The 14,083-nt window shown below is 41.5% G+C and overlaps 1 protein-coding gene across 4 annotated transcripts; it reads left to right on the plus strand.

Moving 5' to 3' along the window:
* The first annotated feature begins 276 nt into the window (after positions 1–276).
* Positions 277–10,271, plus strand: TEX30 (testis expressed 30). Of its 4 annotated transcripts, XM_054012993.1 has the most exons (6): positions 277–404; positions 725–776; positions 3,532–3,762; positions 6,095–6,146; positions 8,237–8,442; positions 9,694–10,271. In XM_054012993.1, exons 1-6 carry the CDS (start codon positions 277–279, stop codon positions 9,865–9,867), a joined length of 843 nt encoding a protein of 280 aa, XP_053868968.1. In that variant the 3' UTR covers positions 9,868–10,271. The 4 variants fall into 4 exon arrangements, with proteins under 4 accessions (XP_053868968.1, XP_053868949.1, XP_053868939.1 ...); XM_054012974.1 differs by lacking the exon at positions 725–776 and having other exon boundaries at positions 284–404; positions 9,694–10,270; XM_054012964.1 differs by lacking the exon at positions 277–404 and having other exon boundaries at positions 443–790; positions 9,694–10,270.
* Positions 10,272–14,083: the final 3,812 nt, after the last annotated feature.

The raw sequence follows: 14,083 nt of genomic DNA on the forward strand, positions 1-14,083 counted from the left end.
GAGGGGGCAGGTGGCGCTGCTTCCGGGAGCTGCACGGAGCCGTGGCAGGCAGGGAGCCTGCCTGCCCCACCGACTGGCCTTTTAGCAGCCCGCTTAGCAGTGCTGACTGGAGCCACCAGGCTCCCTTGTCGACCGGGCGCTCCGGTCGCAAGCCGGACACCTGGCAGCACTAGCGCGAGCGCACACCGCAGTCTGGGTGGGGAGGCGGCTTCCAACGGGGATAAAAGGGGGGCGCGCGCGGTTAGTTTCAGTTGAGAGCGAACTACAACTCCCAGCATGCCCCGCGCCCGCTCCCTACAGCGATCGGCGGGCGAGGCTGGGCTGCTGCGGGGCCGGGGCTCGGCCCGTTCCGCGGCGCAGAAGGAACCGGCTCGGCGGGAACCGGCCCGGCCCGGCGCTGCGGGGTGGGGCGATGGTGCCGCTGTAGAAGTGGGGGTGGGGCGCGTAGGCCGGTTCGCGCCGCGTCGCGGGGGGAGGGCTCGGAACCGACCCTCCCTACGGCCAGGCCAGGCCGCGGCAGCCGCTCCCCCTGCTGGGGGCAGAGCCGGGCCCGGGGGCGGCCGCGAGACTAGAGTAGCTGGAGAGTAGCCTCCCGTCAGTCGCTGTGGCAGAGCCGGGCTTCCCCGCTGGCAGCCTGTGCCTGGCGCCTGCCCGTCCCTGCCCCCCGCGGGGTGTTGGTGCAGCCCTGGGGCTGAAATATAAAAAAACCCTTTTTATTACAGAGATTTGTCCTCTGTCTTCTGAAAGGCAAACGGCCCTGCCCGTCAGCAACATGGGTGGGTTTACAGAGGTGCGTTTTCATTCCTCGCTGCAAGTTCATTTCCTGAACTCAGGGAGTTTTACTTTTGCAGGAATAATTCTTATTTTGTTTGGCTGTTTGACGAAGTTGAAGTAAACTATTTGAAGGGATAAATATGATCTGTACAGTATCAATTAGACTTTCAAATGCAGGTGGGTTTTTGTGGTGGTTCTTACCTTGCACTTGTTATCTTTAACAAGACTAAAAGGGAATTGTCAGATCAAATTTACCTCAAAGTTCAGGTTTTATAAACAAACTTACAAAAAGGATCAAAATAAATTATCCATGGAGGGGTGGAAAATCTCCTGACAGATTTTTGAATGAGAAATTTATTGAATAAATAAATACTCCCCTTTTGTATTTGTACTACCAAAAATTGTAGTGTTCTGCTGATGCTCTGTTAAAATGGACAACTAGCTTTCATCTTTCTTTTTTCCTTTCTATTTCAATTTGCTGAAGAGGTTGGATATTTTTCTCTTTAGTGGAGACTTCACTACTGTGATTCATGTTTTGTCATCACTGAGAGAGGAAGGATGGTCCAGTATTCAATCCACTTGGCACTAGCCTAGGATTTAGGACCCCTGAGTTCAAGTCCTTGTTCTGCCACAGACTTGGTGCATGACCTTGGGCAAATCATTTAGTCTCTTTGTAGGGAAAATTGTTCTTCCCTATATCACAGGGGTTTTGTAAATACATTTAAAAAGATTGTGAGGTGCTAGATGCTATAGTAATGGGTCCATATAAGTAACTAACAGATGAGTGCATTATGCTTTATTTGGGGATGTATCTTAACTCCACTGGGAAATTGCAGCCGGTACAGTTTACAGCAGTTACTTGTATTTCACAGTGAACTGCTGCCAGTGCTTTGTGGCCTGCCGGGCTTCCCTGCTAGATGCTTTTCGAATTGACCTACACAGCCCTAAATGGCTTGCACTTTTTCTGCCTTGAGAGATCACCTCTCACCTTGTGCAATACTGCTGTAATTGAGAACTGGAAGTTCTGGAGGTGGAGCTCCCTTACTATATATAAAAGAGAGGGCTACCAACATGCATTTCGTGTTGCAGTCATGCTTTTGACAGCTATGTCGTGCATTCACACATCTTACCTGAAATGTCACTTGTCTAGGTGAGCTGTGAGGAGGCTACAGGCATTCACCTGCAGTTCAGTATTTTGGTCACTCACCAGAGGTGCCTGTGAACAAGGCAGTTAGTTGCCTCCTTTCTGGCTGTTCCTTCTATTTGACCAGGAATGAGCAGCTTGAGGAGGAGGTGCAGCAGCAGCACAAGAGAGTCTACTACTGGTCCCAGGTCCCCACCCCTATGCTAGACTCCCACCCAGCCACAGTATCCCTTGCCTCCCCATGAGTGTCCATACCCTCAGCAATCCCCAACCCCCCAGTATCCTTTTGTTTTCCAGCAGCCCCAACAACCACCCACCTAACTTCCTACTTAGATTCCCCACTGGTACCCAGCTATCCACCAGCCCCCCTCAAGTGAGCATCCTCACCAGCCAGAACTGCCAAGTTTTGTTCAGCTCCATGCCTCACTTCCAACACTGCTCAGGGCAGTATTGAACATACCCTCAAGATTATGGTTTATGCAAAAACTTTGCATATAATGTACAAATTAGCTTGTTAAATAATTTGCATAAAATGTCAAACTAGGAGCAGAATTAAACTTGGCAGCTGTGCAAAGAGAGGGAGCTACTGGCAGGGCATATTTCTTCAGTTTTGGAATTCATTAGCCCCAGATTACTCCCCCACTTCAAAATAGCTGAAATGTATGGATCTCCATGGGATGCTGCAAGATGTATCATTTTACAACAGCCTTTGGGGAAAGGAGATGTTATTTGAAGGACCTTATGTAGGGAAGAGTGGTGCATTTTTCCTCATTTCCCCTTTTCTATAATGTATAATCACTTATTGCTATGCTGTTTGTTTGTTTTGTTTGTCCTCTTTCATGTTTCATTGTTTTAAATAGCTGCCAGAGGCACCTAAAGTATATGATAGGTGCCTTCTTTGTGTTTCTTTGAAATTGAATTAAATATTTTATTTCATATAAGTATTTTATGGCACTCATCACCATAATATCTGAGTCCCTCAAACATTAAAATTAAAGGGACACTGTCAATTTAAAACATTTTTACCTATTGTGGTTACATATAATGCCTAAAATTAATATACTGAAAGAAGCCAGGTTCATTTTTTTTCCTCAGGTGACTTTGTTCATTTGAAAGCACTCTTTGTATAGTTATTTTTTACTGTTTCACCTGCATGGATTCTGCAAGTGGTTCCACACATGGGTGAGAGAAATTTTCTAGGGAAACTGTTATTGTTTAAAAAAATTGAGGGAGTAGGCTGTTATGGTGCCTGACAATATATTTCTCTCTCTTGGTCTATATAAAATCTTTCAAATTGACAGTGTTTCTGTGTGTCTCACAACTCCCCTGTAAGTTAGGGAAGCATCATTATCTTCATTTTACAGCGGTTTCCATTTCTCCATGATGATTGATTTGTCCAGGTCACCCAGGAAGTCTTTGACTGAAACAAGAATAGAAGAAACTAGATCTCTCGACTGCTAGTACATTGCCTTAATAGCAAGGCCATCCTTCATTACGTTTGTATCAGAGCACAGAACAGTGTGATAACTGCAAATTATTTATGGCACGATATCCTAAATGTACAAACTGGAAATATTTCTTTCTTACTTTTTTTTTTTTATTTTTATTTCTAGGTTAAAGTGAAAATACCTTTTGGAAATAAATACCTAGATGCTATTTTTTCTGTCCCAGACAAGATATTAACACACGGAGTGATTCTTACTCATGGAGCTGGAGGAGATATGAATTTCTCTCATTTAGTTTCTTTGGTAGCCTATCTTGCATCCCGTGGACTTCTGTGCTTGAGATTTACCTGTAAAGGCCTTAACATTGCTTATAGGACTAAAGCATATAAAACAGTTGTGGTAAGAAAAGACCAGATTGTATTTTAAATTCTGGGAAGTTTAAAGTCACAGCAACACTCCAGTCTACTTGTTAAATTAATGTAATTTTTATTAAAATCCACTTATATGCTTTTTACATATTTCATTTCCTGTCACTACTAAGTATTAAAATGCTTTTCTCATGGAGTTTAAGGTCAGGAGGGACCACCAGATCATCTAGTCTGACCTATATCACAGACCTTCCAGCCACCTTGGCACCCAGCAGCCAGAATTAGATCACGGTATTACAGTCTTCAGAAGATTAAACTATTGGGTGCCACGGGCCAAAAAACCGGAGGGACTGGGGTACCATCAATGCAGAGAATTGATTTGTTTAGATATACCCAGATGATCTTAGCAAGTGACCCCATTCCATGATGCAGAGAAAGGTGAGTAACCCCAAGGTCCCCAGTCTGACCTGGGAGAAAATTCCTTCCCATCACCAAAAATGGTGATCAGTTAAACCCTGAACATGTGAGCTAGACCCACCAGCCAGGCACCTGAGAGAGAATACTTTGTACCACCTCAGAGTATCCCTACACTCCATGTCCAGTGTCTTATTTTCAGCTGTGGAGGAAAAAAAGCCAAACAGAGTACCCAGGGACAGATAGGGGCAGGAGAATTTCCTTCTTGACTCCCGCGGGTGACTGACTGAAGCCCTGAAGCATGAGATTTTAGAAATATAAGACACTAGAACCAGAAGTGACCCCTAGGGCTGCTGAGACTAACCCCCTGTCACCACAAGCAAAAGTCATAAATCTTGCTTATAAACTTATTCAGCTCTGTCTTAAAAACTAACTAATTTGTTTTGCCACACAACTTCTATTGTGAGGCTCTTCACAAACCTCACTCCTTTGATGTTTAGAAATCTAATTTCCAGTGTATACTTACGGACAGTTTATACACACTTGTTCTTGTGCCAACATTTTCCTTTAACTTAAATAGCTCTTTACCCTCCGTGGTGTTTATAATCCCCCCAACCAATATATTCATAGAGAGCAATAATATTTCCTCTTAACTTTGTTTTGCTAGGCTAAACAAGCCAAGCTCTTTCAGTTTCCTCCTCCTCTTGCGTAAGTTGTTTTTGTTGTATTTGACATCCTTCTACTATAATCATTCAAGACAAGATTGAGCCATTAGGAAGACCCTTGGTTCTTTTTCAGCCCTGGGGCAGGTGGGAGTGAGTACAGCCCTTGAAAGGGTGCAGCTTATTCCTGCCTTCCTCTTACCCAAGCCAGCTACGCTAGCCAGAGGGTAGGAGTAGGAACGCCCGGTCAAAAAGGGACCTGGACGGCTCTGGTGAGCACTGCTCACTGGGCCATTAAAAGTCTGGGTGGCCGCCCACAACAGGCCTAAGGCAGGCTCCCTATCTGCCTGGGTTCTACCCGGCTTCCGGAAGCGGCCGGCATATCCGGCTCCTAGGCATAGGGGTGGCACGCTGGCCCCGCCCTGAGCACCAGCTCCGCAGCTCCCATTGTCCGGGAGAAGGAGTGAGGCAGGAGCAGGGCCTTGGGGACTGGGCAGGGCAAGGGTGTCTGTTTTTGTGCAATTAGAAAGTTGGCAACCCTAGGTAGGAGGTAGACCCAAGACTTTGTCCGTACCTTGTATCTGGAGAGCAGGAGCTGCACTCTGTGTCAGACCCGCACCCAAGATTCAGGCAGTGCCTAGCAAGTGAGTCAGGGAGTCGTACTCACTTAGCTGGCTGAGTAAGACTAGAGCACAGTCCAGCCCTCTGAGGTTCCCTTCACCCTTTGATATCACAATTGTTTCTATATGTTGCGTTTTAATGCTGTATTTTACTGAAATTAGATCTTGCTGATATTAATGCAGGCCTTCTGAGGATCTTTGTGTTGAAGTTTCTTTAAAAGTACACAATAATACTGTTTTTCTAACCAGATTGTTGGTTAGGAAATCAGAAATATGCTATTGTATTGAGTGTTTATTTAGATAACACTGGCAGGATACTTCTCAATTTTTTAAAATATTTTATTTATAATTCATAATCTTTTGGTAAACTTGAAATTGAAAAGTTCCATCACTACATTGATCACATCTACCTTAGACGCACTGGTGTTTTATTGTAGGGTAGCTTGTGAGTATTGGGCTTGTTAAATTGTTCTTTCATTAAAAGTATTGCAGAAGTACTTGTTTGTGGGTCTGAGAAAGTGAGAAGAAACATCACGTATAAATAAATTGACTGTTTTATTGGGGGAAGTATCCAATTTCAGATTCTTCAGCTACAACAATTTTTTTATCACGTATCTTAAAATGCTGTCTTTTAAACAAATAAAAAAATGCTGTTTCATTTCCTTAGGAATATTTAAAGTCCTCTGGTGAATATAAACTTTCTGGTGTCTTTCTTGGAGGTAAGTGGGTGGGGGGTGGGGTGTATGTTTTTGTTTACCATCCTACCCCTTATGGTGGTTTTAAGAGTACATTGTATAATTCTCCCATTTCTGAGGGGTGAGAAAAATTGGGAGTTCTCAGGATTGATGCAAGAGGCCATGAAGCCCATCGATCCCGAGGACACTGCACAGTTGTGTCTTAATCTATTATTTGACCCATAATTTGACACAGATATAACTGAGGGAGAATATAGATGGATATCTAGGGAGACTGAAATCAGATCATCAGTTATGATTTCCATATACTTCCAATTAAGTACTTCATTGATAGTGTCGTTTACCAGTATTGAGTGTTAGGTAATTAAATAACATATGTAATATACAGAACAGTACTACTTAGCAATATTACTTTTACAATCTATTCTTCAGCAATAATCTTATTTTTCCAGTACTTTTTCTCTTCAGCTGTCTAACTCCAAACTATATATAGAAACAAACTAGCTTTTTTCTTTATTAAAACTGTTTCCATACAAAGATCTGTAGTTTAGAAAATCTATAACAGAGTAATAAGATCCAGTTCTTGTCTAAAAGTTACCCTTTGTCACTTTATACTGTTTAATGTTTGTGTACATTTTATTTAGCCATGTGAAACCCATATTAGATCCTGGACTTGCAGGGAAAGGACTAGGACAAGCTGTCTCTAGTGATCTGTAACTTGACACTATACAAAACTCAAGTTTTATTTAATAAAACATACACTGTATGGTAAACTGAATGCCATTTAATTCACCCCATCTATACATATCCTGTATCTGCATGTAGTAGCAGAACAATAGAAAAGATGGATTTACTTATATATGTACACACACACACACACACACACACACATGTTATCAAAGGAAGAGGAATTCATACATGGTGTAGGTCAGTGGAATAGTACCTGCTTATAGTCCACGAATTATGCTCTAATAAATTTGTTAGTCTCTAAGGTGCCACAAGTACTCCTGTTCTTCTTTTTGCGGATACAGACTAACACGGCTGCTACTCTGAAACCTGTTCTAAATGTGTTTCCTTGTATAAAGAAAACCTAAAAACAAATTGGATATCAAATATAAATTTTTTTTAAATATTGAGTAACTAAGAAAAATACACTTAAATATATATGCATGAATAGTGAAAGTACTTGTGCCACTGGTATCTTAACTCTTGTTACTGTTATTCAGTACTCAGACCTTTTCTCTAGGTCATCTTGTAGGTAACTGCGCCTGCCTGGGGGTTAGTAGGATTTACATTATTCCAGGATCTCCAATTCTCCTTCCATTATTAAGCTAAAGGCAAAACCAAACCCCCTCTGACTCCAACAGACCTCACAAACAGTTTAATCCAGCCATCTCCAGAACCTCAAAAAACTTGATCCACCAGCTAATGTGACTTCTTTTGGGGGAGATACCTTGATGATCTCACATTGTCACTCGTAGAATGACCTCATGCAGGTTTCATTTTCTCAGTTTGTATCCATATGTTTACACTGGAGTTTAAAATACTAGAGTAGATACTTGAAATAAATCCACTGTGTATGTCTTGGCTTGATTTGAAGTGTGGGTCACAGGAACTTTATTATTACTACTAACTGACTAAGGCAGCATGGAAAGAGTCAATACTATGTCCTTGTGGTACAAGAATATAGTAAACATTGTTCTATAGTATTTCAAGGGTCCTGAATTCTAGTTTTTCTGCGTTCTTCACACATCCCACTTAAATATGAGTTATTGCCCACTTCTTGTCATTCTACCCTGCTCCCTTCTCCACTCCCCAAAATAAGTATTCCATTTTCTGATCCTCCGTTGCTTTCTTTATAATGGATGCAAAATCATTAATTGCCCCCAGTTCAATTATCTGACCGCGCCAAAATTCTGGGTGGTGGTCTCCAATGTCCTGGTGAACAAAAGTCTCTCAGCTGCTCCTTCACAGTCATTTTGTAGAGTATATGCCATATTAGTGTTACAACATACACTAAATTGGATAACTTTTAGGAATGGTGCTTCTCATATGAATGTAAATGATGTGATAGTAAACATAATTTTTATTCTTTATGTTTAAATGGGAGATAGGTCGTTCGATGGGTTCACGAGCCGCTGCCTCTGTGACACGTCAGATTAGCCAGGATGAAAATGAGGATTTCATTCACGGTCTGATATGTTTATCTTATCCACTGCATCGACCAAAGCTTCTGTCCAAACTCCGGGAAGAAGATTTATTTTTTATTAAGTGTCCTGTGCTGTTTGTCTCAGGATCAGAAGATGAGATGTGTGAAAAAGTGAGTTGAGTTACAAAGGGGAGGAAATAGGAAACTGTTCAAATGTGCTTAGCACTAATATCCAAAGATGATAATGATGGTAATTGACAGTCTTCTCCAAGCACTGATGTGCTGCAAGAAGCTCCAGGCAGGGAACTCTACCATCAAATTAAAGAGAAAGTTGGGATGCTTTTCTGATGGATATCACACCTTCCCTGGATATTGCCAGGTCATCCTTACTACAGACAGCTTATCCTTGGGGCCCAAAAATACCTCTGAACAGAATTTTGAATGGACCAGATAGCACCAAATGGCAAGTATTACGTAAAAAATGGCCTTGGGGAGAATAGACCTGATTGTTCTAAAGAAATCTTAGCTCCCCTACCATTTCAGATTACACAAAGTGTATACTGTGCTATATTATCAATATATTCAGTGTATTTTTCAGGACAAATAAAAATATTTCTGGCAAAATTTGCTTGCTCAGGGGTGCTCTCTCTTCCTGTGGAAAAAGGGATAGTTTTGTGGAGTTTGGTTTGCAGAACCAAGTGCTAGTAACAGTCAGAATGTAATGTTCAGCAAGGTGTGGAATTTATCTTCTCTTCTTTTCTCCACGAAGTAGATATATGTAAGTTAGATTTGGGATGCATGTTACAGGATCCTTACAAAATCCTGCTAGGATTTAGGGACTCTGTGCACTTAACTGTCCAGGCCTAGGAAGTGCTTCTGGCATGTCATAACATTTTAATGAGTGGTCACAACAGAAGAGCAGAGCTTGGAGTATACACTCTTACCGTGAAAATTCTTAGGTCTGTGTAGAAAGTCCCTTACTTTGTATTGGGGAAAATCCTACAGAGTAGGAGCTAGTTCTAAAACTATTCTACTGATATTCCATTATCTTCTGTGACCTATGAGACTGGCCTTCACATGTCTGTGAAGGTTCCTCCATTTTGTTGCTGGTGTCTTGACCCATTAGCAGCAGGAATGGATGGCTTTTCAGTGGCTTATGGGAGAAGACTTCAGATAGATACGTCCTTCTCTTTGTTTATTGGACTTTCTTTTCATCTGAGTGACTAACATTGGGCAAAGTACTCTGAAGAGATTAAACAGATTATGACATTGTAATCCAACAGTATATCAATTGATTTAAATGCACTCAGAATTCTATTTGCATTTTCAACTGCTGCTTGTTATGTTAGGATGGACAAAAGGATGACTACGTTCCACATAATTTCTGGCATGTAATAATTTTTTACCTCTTGATTTTTATAGAAATTATTGGAAGGTGTGGCAAGCAAAATGAAGACCCTTAAAAAAATTCATTGGGTTGAAAAAGCAAACCATGGCATGGCAGTAAAAGGACGAACAGCAGACGATATTATGATGGAAATAAGCACACAGGTTTTTTCATGGATCAAAGAAATCATTGAACAGGAGTACAAATAACTTCCAGCAGTTAAACATCGGTTACATTAACCTTCCCTAAATGTAAAGGGCTTGTTTGACTTGCCAAAGAGAGCATTAGAAAAGAGCTATTCCTACATGAGGTCTACTTGATTCAGTACAGGTCATTCTGCAAATATTAAGTGTAAACATAAGTAAAAAATATTTTTTGAATCCAGAACCACTATTCGATATGAACAAGGTAGTAATACCATTTTTAAAAGGTGAAGATCACAAAACATGCAAAATATTAATGGTGGGGCATTACTTTTCTATATATTTTTAGTGGTGTATACATTTTTTGGTCTGTGAGACCAAGCAATATCTTTTTTTGTACTGCTTAGTTAGTGTGGTGTGTGGTGTGTTTTTTTTTTTTTTTTTTTTTTCCTCTCCAAAGATTACTGCAAAATAAACTAAATTTTCTACTGGATCTGAAATTTTAGTCTGATTTATTCCCAGCTGTATTGCAGACACTGTGGTTAATTTACAAAGGCATTGTCATATTCAATCCCCCTTTCACTCACAACTTTTATGGGGAAAAAATCCATTTTTGGCCAAAACTTGAAAAGTCAGTTTCTGCCCTGCCTTGCACCTTGTGTAGATATTTTCTCCTTTGGAAAGTGACTATTCTGGTGCCATTCTGATTTGGTAGCATTTTACACCATCTTTGCACAGCCATAATTACACAAGGTGGAAAGCAGTAGAGAATCAAGTAATGTGTATATTTAGTTTTATGGATTTGCGAAGGGTGTATTTACTCTAGTAAATTCGTAGTGCAATTTAAAAAAATGTATTTTTCTTAGTTTCAGCTATACCAGTTCCTCTTTTTCTGGTGCATGTATGTGCCATGGTAACTGCAGGATATAGGATTAGTGTGTGATGTTGGACACTGTAGGTCCAGTTCATCCCTTGTGGAACTCCGCTGACTTTTTGGGCTTTCAGATAGTTTTATACTGTTATAATGGCATCTATAATAGGGCTTTTGCTGGTATACAAATAATCATAAAAATCACACCCTACACTGACATGATTATATTGGCAAGTTTCCAAAGCAGACCTGGCTTTAGATTATCGTGCTTAAATAGATGCAGCGAACTCATTTACAACAACAGCAGACAGACAACTCAGTCCCTGACATACTCTTGAGGGAATTCTGCATCTCTGCTCATGGGCAGAATTTATGTCTCCTACCGATTTCTCTGCTTCCCCGTAGAAAAATTACTTTCTGATGGGGAAGCAAAGGGAAGCCACAAGAGCGGTCATACGATCCTCCCCAGCAGTATGTTTTAGGTGCCCAGAGCAGCTGACAGAGAGGTAAATTACAGTGCTCTACAGCCAAAATGCTTCTGAAATAAATGTAGTCAAACTTTACTAATTCTGGGTCACTGAGAACGAAAATGATGCTTAAAATTGTTGATTGGCTCTAGTTTTCAAGATATGCTGTTGGGTCAGTATATACGACCCTTGACTTGGGAATGGCAGAGGATAAGTGAGTTATAAAGGGAAGGGATCTCAATTTAAACCAGAAATGACTAAAATACATCTTTGACTGGATCTATGACTAAATCTATGACTGGGTTTGGACAGTACTTGCTTTTTAGGCAAAACAATGAATGATGCAATTTGAAGCTGGTATTGCGTCATACATGATCTGAATTGCATCATGTTATTCCTAGAAGTCATGGATGATGCAATCATAACAAAGCTTACATCGCTCTGTTGAACAAATTGCCCTATATCAGCTCTAGAAATCATACAGTGTCGTGCTCTCTTATTTGTCAATGTTTGATTTTGCAAAGGGACACATTTCTGTTTAGCCAAAGTGAGCAGAGATGCCTCATACTTGTGTGAACAGTGCAGATAACTTCTGCTATGTTTGTGGTGAAGTGACTTTTGCATCACAAAAGCGCAGTATAACCACTATAATTAAGAAAGCCTATCACCTTTATTTTGGCTGCAAAATTGGAGATCAGGACAAGAGGTGAGCCCCACACATATGCTGCAACACTTGTGCAACAAATCTTCGCCAGTGATCGAACAGGAAAAGGAAATCTATGCCTTTTGCAGTGCCAATGATTTGGAGAGAGCCAACAGATCATACCAGCAATTGTTACTTCTGCATGGTGCCTCCAGTTGGGAATACAAGAGACAAGCCAAGAAGTGCCGAGAAGACACTGAATAGGACTAAACTATGTACATAATAGTTTTTTGCCTTTTGTTTCATAATAAATTTTATTTATATAACCCTTTTGCTGATTTTTAAAGTGTTACATAAACAGGACAGGTGAAATATGTAAAGTAACCATAAACACATGAAAAGACCTAGGTTTACAATTTATGATTAAAACTCTACTATCTACACAATATACATAGACATAAAATGTAAAAACTTAAATATCTTAGAAACAGTAGCCAATCAGTTGTTTTAATTGTTATATTTGAATTCAGCACATCAAAATACATAATAAATAGCACATTTTATCTCTGAAGCAGACGACTTCTCAAAAATTGTAGACCAGTGTTACCATGGGGCAGCGGGTGGGACTGTGGAAGACCCGGCTATTGGCTCTTACCCTGCATCAGGTTCAGCTTCTAGTCCTGGCTGGGCAGGGCACGACGGGACTTCCTCTTCCCCTGCACGACATCCGGGGCTGGGTCAGACCCTCCCCCAGATTTCTCCCCAGGCGCAGGAACACTTCCTCCTCACCCCCACACACACTTCCTGCACCCATGGCTCCTCAGCTGCATGGGAAAGGATCACTGTACAGGGTGCTGATCCCCACCCATCTGCCCAACCCCCATGCATCCAGACCCCCACATTTCCAGACCCTCCTGCTGAGCATCACCCCCTACACCCAGAACCCCCCCAATGAGCTCCACTCTCCCTGAATCTGGACCACCCTGCCAAGCCACCCACACTCAGAACCCTACCCATTGAGCCCCAACCAGCTACACCTGGATCCCCACGGCACTGAGCCCCCCCGACCCCTCTGCTGAGTTCTATCCCCTCACACTCAGACCTGCCCATGCTGAGCCCCAACCACCTTCACCTGGACCCCCCTGCAGAGTCCCATTACCGTTGCATCCAGAACCTCCTAACAAGCCCCAGTGCATCCAGATCCCCCATTGAGCCACCTGCACCTGGATTGCCTCACACAGAACCCTCTCAACCCACACCGGGATTCACAAACACACACACACACACACTTGGATCCTGCCTTGCTGAGCTTGTCTGCCCACAACTGGTGCACCTTGTATGGAGGAGCAGGGCCCTGGGGCAGGCTCAGTCCTTGTGCTGTTTCAGGGCTGGGTGCAGCCTCACTGCTTTCTGCAGCCAGCTACATTTATTTGACAAATAAAATTTGCAGAATTTTAAAATGTGCACAGAATTTTTAATGTTTTGGTACAGAATTTTTAATCTTTTGGCACAGAATGCCCTCAGGAATACTGACAAGGAGTATATAATGAAATAGTTCCTTTTCATAGCCACTTACAATTTCCAGACTTGAAAGCAGCAAAATCAGTTAGCCCAATATTTCTCATTTTTGTCCATGTTTCTGCAAAAGTGTAATACCCAGTAAGGCTTCAGTGTTGTTGGGACAACAGGAAAACAACACAACTTGTTTGTTATCCATGTGAAAGACTTGTTTTTGAACAGCTGCAAGAGTGAAGGGGAAACTTGAAAGAGAACAATGATTTAAACATACTTATGATGATAAGCCAGCTAATCAACTTGCTTGATGAGAATTGGCACTATTAAATTACATTGCAGCCAACACTGTATTATTAGTGCTGGATTTGAGAGGCCACTACTACCAAAGTATTTGTGAAATCATTTTTTTACTTCATGATAATCCATCAGAAGGCTGAAAATTTAAATCAGTTTGCATGCAGATATTGTTTTCTCCAGTCTCTCATTGTAGGGTTGCTCATGAGTACTGGGCTACTGGCATTCATTTTATTCAGCAGAAAATACAGCATTAAAAGCATTTTAAACAGGCCTAGTTGACTTGACTTAAGAGTCCATTCCTAGCCATACAGACTCTGAATTTATGAACTATAATATGAAGACAATAAGACAATCCTCATTTTGGTTGGGAAACATTCTGTTTTTAGAGTTTGGAGAATTTCAACCTGATTTAGTATCATAATTGGGTCTGATCCTGCTGTCCCTTCACATATAGTGCTTCCATTGATATCAGTGTGCATGAAAGGACCG

The sequence above is a fragment of the Malaclemys terrapin genome, chromosome 1 (assembly GCF_027887155.1).
Source record: "Malaclemys terrapin pileata isolate rMalTer1 chromosome 1, rMalTer1.hap1, whole genome shotgun sequence".
Taxonomy (NCBI): Eukaryota; Metazoa; Chordata; order Testudines; family Emydidae; genus Malaclemys; species Malaclemys terrapin.